The sequence below is a fragment of the Nicotiana attenuata genome, chromosome 3 (genome assembly GCF_001879085.1).
Source record: "Nicotiana attenuata strain UT chromosome 3, NIATTr2, whole genome shotgun sequence".
Taxonomy (NCBI): Eukaryota; Viridiplantae; Streptophyta; class Magnoliopsida; order Solanales; family Solanaceae; genus Nicotiana; species Nicotiana attenuata.
In genome coordinates, this window is record NC_031991.1 from 6,209,592 (window position 1) to 6,221,929 (window position 12,338).

At 34.8% G+C, this 12,338-nt stretch overlaps 1 protein-coding gene across 4 annotated transcripts; it reads right to left on the reverse strand.

Annotated features, from left to right (window-relative positions):
- Positions 1,527-10,473, reverse strand: LOC109223246 (OTU domain-containing protein At3g57810-like). 4 transcript variants are annotated; one of them, XM_019387475.1, is made up of 8 exons: positions 10,303-10,473; positions 10,144-10,182; positions 8,107-8,177; positions 7,465-8,003; positions 7,148-7,269; positions 6,634-6,674; positions 6,247-6,345; positions 1,527-1,964 (listed from the first exon to the last, which is right to left on the reverse strand). In XM_019387475.1, the coding sequence occupies exons 4-8, from the start codon at positions 7,985-7,987 to the stop codon at positions 1,793-1,795; spliced, it is 957 nt and encodes a 318-aa protein (XP_019243020.1). In that variant the 5' UTR covers positions 7,988-8,003; positions 8,107-8,177; positions 10,144-10,182; positions 10,303-10,473; the 3' UTR covers positions 1,527-1,792. The 4 variants fall into 4 exon arrangements, with proteins under 4 accessions (XP_019243020.1, XP_019243022.1, XP_019243024.1 ...); XM_019387477.1 differs by lacking the exon at positions 10,144-10,182; XM_019387479.1 differs by lacking the exon at positions 8,107-8,177.

Consider the following 12,338-nt stretch of genomic DNA (forward strand, 5'->3'; position numbering starts at 1 on the left):
CTTAATACATTTAATTAAAGTTTGACTCAATCAGTCCATTTTCCTCCAAAAGTTTGTGCATTTCTTTGCAACTACCTATATGCTTTCTCTCTTAATTCGACCAGCCCATCTTCTTCAATTATAAGGAAGAAGGGTTCGAATTATCATTTATTATCAATTCACTGACAGAAAATTTCCAGGATAAGATGTAAACCAATATATGAAAGGAAAAAAAACCTTTGTATCTCATTCTCAATACTTGGTTCTTTAAACTCGATGCAAATTCAAATTGAATTTTAAATACCGAATAATTTAACCAATAATAAAACAATCAAAAGTGTTGACTTGAAAGTCCAAACTATATGGAAAATATGATGAATAGCAGTGCAAAATGGAAGAAATAGACAAATTGAGTAGATGACATTGGAAATGCTAGTTGAGGGAATGGTGGTTGAAATGATGACAAGTTTTGAAAGCTAATTCGAAAGTGGAAAACAAGACAACGATGTGACATCCCCCAAGCTAAAAGGACATATGCAAAGTAAAAAATGCACTTTTTATCCACCATTGTGGTCCATACTTGTTAGGATTTTGAGGACCATTTCCCTATTTCCGTTCCACAATTATGTAAAAAGAGGCCAAAGGAGACATTATGTGGTAAAGACCAAATACGTATATTTACTTAAAACTCTCCCAATTTTCATCATTCACACACCTTCAAAAATAAAGAAGTGGATGGCAAAAAATGAAGGAGTTTTAAGTGAAAAAATGGTGAAGAAATGCTTAGCTAGTAAGTTCAAAGAAACAAGGAAACATCAGTACTCAAGGCATGAAGAGTTTGTTTCCACACTTGCACCTCCAAGCTTCAGGGTATAATGGAAACGTTCAATCAATTTGCAACTTAATTAGTCATCACAATCCAATTAAGAAATCAAATTGGGTACTTGTGAACTCACTGAGTTTGCGAGTTGGATATAGAAAATTGCACATTAACTATTCGTACGAGGGAGAGTAAATGAAAAGCATGGGGGAAGAATGTGCATGGAAAATTGTGGGGAGCTGCAGATATCTCCAAGTGAAAGCCAAAGAAAAATGAGAAAAAGAAGAACATACAATCCAAGATTTGAAATTATAAGCAATTAACTTGAATTTGATTGAATAAGCAAATGAAATTCTGTTGTAACAGCCCAGTCCACTAGTGATATTGTCGTTTTGGGCCTATGCCCACACGGGTTTAAAACGCGTCACTAGAATCTAAGGCCTGTCGGCTGTTACATATGGTATCAGAGTCACTCCGCGTGCAACCTTGAAAGGTGGTGGGGCAAACCTCAAAGGGGGTGTATGTGACACCCTAGGCGAATTCCACATCGACAAAACGCGGGAAAGATGCTGAGTATATAAGAGACATGCCTCAGACTCTAGTGACGCATTTTAAAGACGTGCGAGCCTAGGCCCAAAGTGGACAATATCACTAGTGGACTGGGTGGTTACATCTGTTCTCCTGGAGTTATATTTAGCATCGTAGAAGAGCTCAAATTACTGCTATCCAGAGAAAAAGTAAACAGCATATTCACCTTGCAATCATTATCACACAAGTAATTTAGAACTCACCTTAACAGATCAGTGAAAAGGAAAGATAGTAAAGATTACATGTTTCATTAGGGGAAGAACCAAGAATCTCCTAGAGACATATTCAGAACCCATCTCTTGACTGTTCAACGCTACTTGTTAGATTCTAAACAGCAACATAGCTAAAAAGTCTGTGCATTGTCTCTTCTCCTCTATGATTAACCTTTTATAATCAAAGTGCATTTTACAGTTTTGATCTTGGACCTTTCTTCCCAGGAATGTGCAATGCATCATAATGACCGAAGCCGTGATACAGAACCTTAATAGGATTTTCTTTGCCATATTCTTCCCCATATTCAGCTATAGAAATCAGGCCACGGGCATCTTGGTCATACATGTAAACAGTAATTGGCATCCTGCAGATGTCAAGAGTACAATCTTGTAAGTCGCGCATCATCAACCTTTTTCACTCTTTTATAATCAACACCATTTGGCCACAAAATTCATAAATCCAAGAAGATGACATTTATTCCGCTAAAAGAGAAATACTTATCTAGAGTAATAGGGAAATACTAACGAGATTGAGAACATTAACGAATAGACAGAAACACCAATAATATGTGAAAGTTTGGAAAAATCAACGCAACTACTTTGCCCAATCCAGCTCTTGTACCTGAGACTCAAACAGTATTCCTTCATTCATGAGCTCTTTTTTGATTTTTTTTTTCCAGCTCACCTAAATTCCTATAGTTTCCACGCTTCATTATCATATATTTTCTTTGTTAGTGCTCCTCTAGCTCCTACTTTCAGCTCATTTCTCAGTCACTAGTTTAAATGCATCCAACAGCAGCTCAATGAACTTTTAACTCATGCTCTAACCTCTTCTAGCTAGAGAGCAACAAAATGTGCATTTCCAAAATAGACATGTAATACACTGACCTCTCAAGTATCTCTACCTACAAGGTTACTGTATGACCCAAAAAATAGATCTTGATTTTATATAATTAATATGTTGAAAAATAGGGTTAATCATAGTCAACATTAATATTCAATGACGGATCTAGCACTGTGAGACCCGTATTTACTATATACTATTACATAAAACGATTGTAGGACAATAATGGAGCTGTAATGAATAGAAAATGTAAAGAGGAGCAATAAATAGTAATAAATGACTTCTAAATAACAAATGAGATAAAGACAACCCGACAAAGATGAGATTTTTGGATGTCTTTCTGACAATGATGGATGATGATGAGCAACCTTATATTCCAATCCTTCTTGGATCGGGTGAGAGGGATAAGAGAAAAGCGGTATAAAGTTAAGCTTTGTTTCTATTTGATAAAGTGAGAATCTTGTACAGAGAATGTTGATGAAATTCTTTACAAAAGGTCCCCCTACCTTTTTGATATGCATTTCTTCCTATTTATAAGAGCACATGTGCAACAAAACCCAAGATAGTACAACAAAAAGAATATCCATTAGAATATTCTCTAGGAATCTAAATCCTAAAGCTGGTCGTCACTTCGTACTAAAGGCAGATGCTCGTCCTCGTCCTTGTCCTAAGCCATTTCGACTTCGACTACAATTTATCATCCATATCTGACCTCGACCTTTTGGAGTCAGGTTGGCACGTCATAGCCTTCACAGGCTTTATTGCCTTGACCGGGTCAAACACATAAAATGAAGTTTTCACCCATACAGCTACAAATTAGAATATATGTTATGAACTTGTTATGGTAATTTGGTTGCTCGTGAATGTTTCTTGTTGAACGAGTGTTTTTGAAAACAAGAGTTGGAAAATAGTGCTTATATGAAGTGAAACATCACCCAACTTCAAATATGAACGACTCTTATTCTAGTAAGAATCTGGACATGACTCCTGAAGCAAATTTGTAGTCCTTGAAGCTTGGTTTCCAACAGTTCAAATGGTTTTTCATTTGGAGACAAAGTAATGGCCATTTTACTTAGGTCACACAGGCTGACAACAGCCAGAGCCGCGCATTGAAGATGGATAAGTAACCAGTGGACTGCACGGGAGTAATCTTCAGAGAGCTTGAACGTCCCCCCATCAAGTGCCTCACACTGGACTCAGCAAACAAGCTAGTGCAGCAGCCGGAGACAGTGAAACATTGGAGAATTTCTTAATAATGTCACGCGGTTTTGTGCCACAATTGTATAAACCTCAACCCTAATCCATGTATAAACATAGAACGTGGTTTAGCAACTAAAAGGAGTTGGGAAAAGGATTTGAAGGGATTTCATCACCAAACAAGAAATTACAGAGGCTAAGGTAAGATGGAACCTAAGTCTAGATTTTAACAAGAATTCTACACTGAGTATTGAATTTTTTTTAAGTACCATGAATACTGAACTGTAGTCACACAGAGTGACTTAAAGGTTGAGTTAAGGTTACAATGATTGGATTTTCACACTTTGTAAAGAAGTTATGGATTAGTTGACCTATAAATATGATGATCCCTGGAATTATGATAAGATTGCAAAACTCTTGCTATGGATAGAACTCTAACAGCTAGTATGAGGAAATTGAGTTAGTTTAGCTGGGTATTGCAAATGGGCAACGTATATAGTAACAAAATATGTTTAGAATGATGCTATTTCACAAAAACTTGACACTAGATCTATATTATATGACTATAGATGAAAACTTAGAGATTATTGATTTTATTAGAGACAAGTCCAGTTGAGACTTGGAATTGAGATAAGTAATAGCCCCACCTATAACTAGTTTCTTTGAAATTGCATAAATCTCATTAAGTTGATAATGTTTTATTAAGATATGGTTACATTAAATGATTTGATAAAGAGAGTATGTGTAGACAAGCCTACAGTATTATATGCATATCATCTATTTTGGTGGAATGCTTCTTGTTCTTGCAAGCACTGAATGTTCAAGATGGTCTTAAAATGTGTATTAGCATAGTAGCCTAAGTAACTTATATCTTATGAGCATGTATTGAACTGATTCTTGCAAAGCCTATACAGCATGTTTGACTTACATGTATTTGCACAAATGATACTTCAAGTAGGTGTGCATAACCTAAAAGAAATTGATTTGAAAAAGCCAGCAAGGCTTCGGGTGGAAACCATAGAGATGTCATCGTTTACCAGCAGGGCTGGCTCTAACCTTATCAGTAGTAAGGCTTGTGCCTTAGGCCCCCAAATTTGGGGGGGTGCCCATTTTTTAAAAAAAATGGTTTGTGGGTATTTTAAAAAATAATATTTAGTACTTTTAATACAGAACTAGAGTTTTTCGTATAAAAATAAGGATATTTTTTTAGATATAACAATTTGACTTATCTAAAAATGGGTAGATGAGTAACTTTTCCAACGTTTCAATATGAGTTGATTTGACAATTCCCTTTTACTCCTTCATTAGATAACGTGTAACATTTTACTCCCCCTTCCTTAATTTATCTAAGTCAATCTTACCTAAGATCAACCATGTCTCAAGAAAAAAATTAAATGAGTTGGTTATATTATCAATTGACAAGGAATAATTAGAGAAAATCGATTATAAAAAAATTATTAATAACTTTGTCCCTCAAAAGCTAGAAGATTAGAATTTAAATAGAAATATATATTATAACTTTCTTTTAAAAATTTAGGCCTCACATTAAGGCCCCGTTTGGCCATACATTTTGGCACCATTTTTTCAGATCTTTTTTGAAAACATTGTTTGTTCATAGATTAATGATCTATTTTTGAAAAATTTCTGAAATTATTTTTCAAGTTCCCAAAATCTAGTTTAGGGTAGATTTTGGGTGAAACTTGTTCTCCCACTCACAAAACTTCAAATTTTTTTCAAATAAAATGCATGTCCAAACATAATTTCAACTTCCAAAAATTATTTTTCAAAACTACTTCAAAAATTATTTTTTCAAGTTTCAACTAAATCTATGTCCAAACGCTAGCTAAATTTTGGTTTTAGGCCCAGCTTGTGCTTGAGCCGCTCCTGTTTGCCAGTACAGAAAAGTGTTGACATATGTAACCCGTAGTGGAAAGTGTATAAGTTCGGATTGCACTATCTTTTGTGTAGTGGATACAATAGCCCTTCCTGATCTGGTTAGCAAAGCACGTACTCCCATAGAAGGAAGTACTTTGAGATAAAGAGGCTCTTGAAAAAAGAAAAGTACTAGTTCGATATGACTCAAGTTTGTGATCATACTTCGATATAAAAGTTATATGTTTGAGCAGAATCTACTAGATGATACTTTGACATATACGATACACAATATTTTAGCAAGTATGAACATTGTACAGAGTTCATTATTATGTATTTGATAGAATACACTATTTTAAATGCATAAGTTGTCCCTAGTGGTTGTAAGGTTAGTATTAAGAGAGTCGGTGGATACACCCCTTCCGTTTACGTCTTCACATATCCAGATGCAGAGTTGAGTCAGAAGGACTGAGTAACACAGTTGGCACTTGAGCTACTTGGTGCTCCACACATTGTTTATCTAGCATGTCATGTTGCTTTCCTTGTGTTTAAAAGTTTAGATTTGTTGGTTCAATATCTAGAGTCTGCTCCATGTAATCCATGACAGGTTCTGAATTGAGTAGTGTACAATTTTAAGGTTCAAGCATCTACTATAAAATATACATACACATTGCAGATATGAAAGCTCATCAATACAATAGCACACTATTAAAAGCAGCAGAAATCTAACTCACTGGAGAACATGAGAAGCCATCAAGAGTTCTGGTTCACCTCCCCACACATGAGACTTCCTTATCCGTGCAACATATGTGTCAAAATCACCTTCGATGAACCTGAATGGATATCAAACCATCAATCATATGTCTACAACCCAAAAGTTAGAGCAATGAGGCTCTTCACTGCACCTGCCCAGCTATTCTCCCTACTAAGGAAAATTAACAAAAGGAATAAAAGATGAAGTGCATGTTCACTGAAATATCTGAAAAACCAGCAACAACTACATATCATTCTTCCATCATTCCTTAGAGTAGAATTCCATGATTATTACTGTTTAATAGCAACTTACCTACATCAGAATTAGTCAGAACTAAGAACTTAAATTGCATATGCTTTAGACTTACCATTCTGTCTCTTCTCGCCTCTTTATAAACTCATCTGCCACCTAATAGATAAAATGAACTAGAGTAAGCAGAAATTGCTGCAATTTTTGCTTCCAAACAATATGAATTTGTAAATGCCCCCTTATTTTGTTTTCTCTCCTAAGCTAATTTTCATTTTTCTACTTTTATATACTTCTCATTTCCTGTTTGCAGGGGCTGGGCTACCAGTGCTCTAAAAGCAAGTCTTAACTGACAACCAAGATCTCACAGAAGGTATGACATCAGAAGAATAGAGAAACATTAGACACCCCAAATATAGCCAGGAACTAAGACGCGTTTGCAGAAACAACAGTAGAACAAGATTATATAGTGATCACTTCAACCCTTTCGAACTTTATCACTTCAAATTTTCAGTCTTTATTAGTCTGCAAAGTGTCAGAACATTGTCAAGTGTTATCATTTCAGGCTTCAGCCAATAAACAGGGAGCTGCAAGTTTGTTAAGAACACATCATAGAAGAAACTAGGCAAACATACACTGGCCCGCAATTCATCCGCCAATTGCCTCTGTAGGTTCTCATCAGGAGGGGGCTTCCCTGACCTTAAACAAGCACCATGAGCAACAGAACGAAATAAACATCTTCCATCTCCAGGTATACCTGCATGGAATGAAGCAGTCTTTTCCATCAAAATAACTTCGATATTACTACTATTTACATTAGCCATTTTAGGTAAGGCTCTTGAAATCCAATATTAGTGCATGTACAATGCTTCCACATAATCAGCAAGGTCCTGGTAGTATATCAACCAACTTGGAAAGAACAGAAAAGAAAAGTCTGGAATGCACCACTAACCAATTACAGAGTAGTCAGTATAGACCTTCTTTCCATGTGAATAGCCAGTGGTTGAGGAATCACAGTTATTTCCCCTATTTTCTCCTGATGATTCTGCATGTACCGGTTCAGAGGCTGAGTAGCAGACCAACAAGCCAATAAATAAACCAGCACATGTATGATGTCTCTGTCCAGAAATATGCGCAAGTTTGCATCTGTTTTTTGGAATATTTGACTGAGTGGGCAAGGAAAGCCTCATATTCAGATTTTGGGACCGAAGAGAAATATCACAGCACGTCTTCCAGGTATATCTGGGATTAACTGCAGTTTTAAGCGTTAACGAGTGGCAACTGCTCTTCAGCTTGGAGATACTAGACCCAACACATCTTTTATGGGATCCCTCAAAGTTAATTGAAGATAAGAAACAATGTGACTTGGACGTAGAGATAGTAGAGTAATGGAGTTTTGTAGGCTTGGTTGAGATACAAAAACGCAAAGAGTTGGCTGGTGCTTGCAAAACTATATTACAGAAGCGACTTGTCATTTGTCTTCTCGCATGTCTGCTCAGGAAACACAAGTTTATCATATAAGTACAGATGGGAGAACTGACCATTATTCTAGAACGGCAGCAAGAAAGCAAAAGACTATAAAACCTAAACTCACAATTGTTTTATATAGAATCAACAGGATAATGTGGCACTTGGATTTATCGTATCAATTGGCTCTTAGTGCAGCTGCATATTCATCAAGCAATTGAAACCAGATTTATATACCCATGTATTATTTAAAAGCTTAATATCTTCTTTGTCTAAAATCTCCACATATTTCTTTGAGATGAATAAGATGATAGGCAAAATAAGAAGCAAAGACTGCAACCAATTTGGATGCCATAAAGGGAAAGCCTACAGACTGCTCAGAAGACAAATATCAAAATGGACTTCGCTCATACAAATACCAGTACCGTACAGTTTATTCCAGTATGAAAGCTCTTCCTAGACATTTTATCTTCTTATATATGTACAGAGACATTTCAGTTACAAGCATAAAATATATTCCATATTGTCTTTTGACAAACATATGTTGCAGTTTCCTCGATCAAATGATTCAAGTGGTTATTATGCTTTATTGGTTAGTTTTATCTTGTAGGCACCTTATATGCAAAAAAATACACCATGCATCAGAAAAGAAGACTTATCAACCGAAGAGCAAGGAGCATATCAATATGCCACATGAATTTCGGGAGGCAACAACCAATATCGACCATATAAATCTTGTCATTACTCCCCTATAAACTGACATGATTGAGTCAATAACTGCACAATATCTCATACAGTACTTTTTATTATAAAAGAAATAATCATCATTGCCTTCATATGGTACTTCATTCTTCTTGAAAGGGAAAAGTTAATGAAGTGTTCAAAATCATATGGTACTTCATTCAGAATGAGCAAGCTGTCTATTAGGCCAAATATTAACACTCATTTTGAAGTAATGGGAACCATCGGAATATGCAGATTTTTGAAAAGTCATGCAAATGATCCTTCAAGCATTGATCAAACTGAAAACCACATTGTAACTATCACATTTCCTTTTCATATGCATGTTTGATATCACAAACAATTATGGAAACTCTGAAAGTGCACAAACCATTTCATGAGACAATTCTTAAAGCACCAGTAATGCCAGAGAAGGATGTGGAAACAAATGATGGGTGTAATTGGTTGGCTGCTCAAAACTTAAAACATCACTGGAAAAAAAAGTACTAATGCAGGAGCTTACATCGACATTTCATGAACTATGGACTCAACATGACATTTTCCTATGTGAATGCTTCTCTCTCCTTATCAATAGTTAATTAGTAGAAACACCAAAAAGATCTCACAAAATAACTCCTATCCTATACTTATAACACCATTTGATTGGCACAAAGTTTTTTAGATATTAGTTTAACTTTGTATTATAGTAGGTTTGGAAGTAAGTATTAAGAAGTTGTTAAGAGTTAGTTTGTTCAAGAAAATATCACATTAAAGTCAAATGTGAAGATACTTAAACTTTTGTGAAAGTTGTAACTTATCAACGAAAAATATTGTGAATTTGCTTTGGATTATAATATTAAAATGTTGTCAAACATTCTAGTATGTTCTTAAAATGGAAAAAATATTTGGAGGGATAAATGAGACATCAATACACAAGTCACTATAACATAAAAGATAACTGATTTAAGTTATATATATATTGACAATGTAATAATTTTCTTACTCCATCATTGTAATTTAACTTGATATAGCAGGTTGCTTACCATTTATTTTAGGTAATCAATTAAGGTTATCAAATGAGCCGAGGGTCCATCGGAAACAGCCTGTCTACCTTCATAAGGTAGGGAAAAGGTCCGCATACACAGTACCTTCCTCAGACCCCGCTTATGGGATTATAATGGGTATGTTGTTGTTGTTGCAACTAATGTTATTAAATAGAATTACCTTCAATTACCTTTTAAGTAACCTCATTTTTTACACGGCCAATGGATAGAACTTAAACTAAAAGATAAGCTATGATAAACTAAGTATACTAAAGAATGCTGATTTTGAAAAGAATAAAAATAAGAACAGTATAAATCCAAACTATAACCATCCACAGAAAATGAAGGGTGAACATACAGTAGAAAAGACATTAAAACAAGGATTAGGGCTAGAAACCTACAGAAGACCAACGTCAAATATACATCAATTGAATGGTAGCCTGAACGCCAAAAATCAAGATAGACAAGAAAATTCAGAAATTAGAAAGTCTACACAGAAGCAAATTGTAGCAAAGTAAAATTGAAGCAAAGAATGTAAGAGTAGTGAAGAAAAGAATAACCTTTGAATTCTGATAAATGTTGAAGAAGAACAAAATACAAATGGTAAATTGTGCAACCAGTTTAAGCACCTCCAAACGTTTCCGTTAGAAGCTTCTACGTTTTGTCTGTAATTTGTTAGCTGGAAGAACTCAAAACTAATAGGCCCAAAAGGCCCGTTGCTTTATCCAACGGAAATGTTACGGGAACGTACCGAAACAAGTTACTCCCTCCGTTTTAATTTAGAGCCGTTTGGACATACAAAAATTTTCCTTTTTTCCAAATGTTTTTTTGAAAATAATGTTTGATTATTCTATTCTTACCAATTTTTCCTTTTTCACTTGAAAATCCATTTCCAAATTTAAAAAACTGGTTCTCACCACTTTTTTAATTGAAAATGGGAATTTTCTAGTTTTAGATTTTACCAATTTACCCTATATTTTTAAAATTTATAAAATGACCCCATCAGTTTTTCATCTTTGGCAAATACATCTTTAGCGACTGATGGTGGAACATCAGTCCTAGTTGATTTTGTATCTTCTGTGTATTGCAGTAAAGCAGAATATGATAACTTAGTAAACAATAGCGTTTTTGTTATGAAACAATAAAAGAAGAAGAATAGTATTGCAGTGAAAAGTAGAGAGAGAGAATTCTTATTGATTTTGGGATGAAATACAATGGAATATAACCCTTTATTTAAAGGGAAAGAGTGACTTAGTCACCAAGTAATAATCCCTAGAATCTCTCTAAATATAGACATTCACCATAAATAAAATTTTATTTATAACACTCCCCCTTGAATGTCTATTCAACAGATAATGTGCCTCGTTAAAACCTAACTAAAATAAAATCCAACGGGAAAAAATTCTAGAGAAGGAAAAAGAGTACACATATCTAACAATACGTCTTTTGGTTGCCTCGTTAAAAATCTTGCAAGGAAAGCCCAGTGGGACAAAACCTTGTAAGGGAAAAAGGGTACAACGCGTATTAACTCCTCCTGATGAGAGCATCAATTCACATCCTTGAGCTTTCGCATCCCAATCTTGTGCACTCACTTCTTGAAGGTTGACGTCGGCAGAGATTTGGTGAATAAATCACCCATATTAACTCCAATGAATATGTTGCACCTTGAAAATTCTCGCTATCACATTATCATACTTATAATTATAGCAAGATACATATGTGCACAAATTGCATTTAAGATACGGTACTTCAGGACCAAGAATTGTATATGCTTTAAGCGATGTAAATCCTTCAAGGATTGTCATATAAGTTAAGTCATATAAGTCATATAATAGATTTTAATTAGATGCATATCAAGTTTTCATGTCGTGATAGACAAATAAGATATCGAGAACTGATTGCACATATCATTGACTTTATACTTTCAAGTGTTTGAACTGCAGGTCCAAAACTACATGTCTTTCATATGAAACCAAATTCTACTTGAATTGTTTCTCCAGACTTAAAATCCTCATATATATTTAGCGCTATTATAGATGTCGTCGACAAACATTTTATATCGGTTCCAACCTCCTTATTTTTCATAAAGACATAACATAGAGATCTCTTCATTCATATATTCATGTACCTGAATCTCTCATGAGATTTTATGAAGTGTTGTGTCATGTGATCTTCTAGATCACTTGCCTCCTTTATTATGATCATTTTGATCAATCGCTCATCTTCTTTATCAAGAAGTTTATTTGAAATCGATTTGTCTATACGCTTTAAGCGTACCATAGATTTTGTCCTTCTAGGACTTATTATAATAGGAGCATTTGCAGTGAGAATATAGTTACTTTCTTTGGGTCAGCAAATGCGTCTGGCATGCTTTGCAATATATTGCACATGAATTATCTTTTTATGAACTTCAAGTTCATATTATCTTAATCGAGGATCTAGATGTACAAATGATAATTCATTTCACATAACTTTTTCTCAACTGTTTATCATGTCTACCCCTCATGTTACAAAAACTAACTTGTTACCTCAACTTTGAGAATCCACCTTTGTGCATTATGGTGTTAATCAAAATATACACCGCACATCAATAATA

Coding starts and splice junctions, on each gene's coding strand:
- LOC109223246 (XM_019387478.1), bottom strand. CDS start 7,987: ATGACAAGTCGCTTCTGTAATATAGTTTTGCAAGCACCAGCCAACTCT. Junction 7,270..7,464: donor TACTGACTACTCTGTAATTG/GTTAGTGGTGCA, acceptor CATTCCATGCAG/GTATACCTGGAGATGGAAGA. Junction 6,675..7,147: donor CGGATGAATTGCGGGCCAGT/GTATGTTTGCCT, acceptor TTTATCTATTAG/GTGGCAGATGAGTTTATAAA.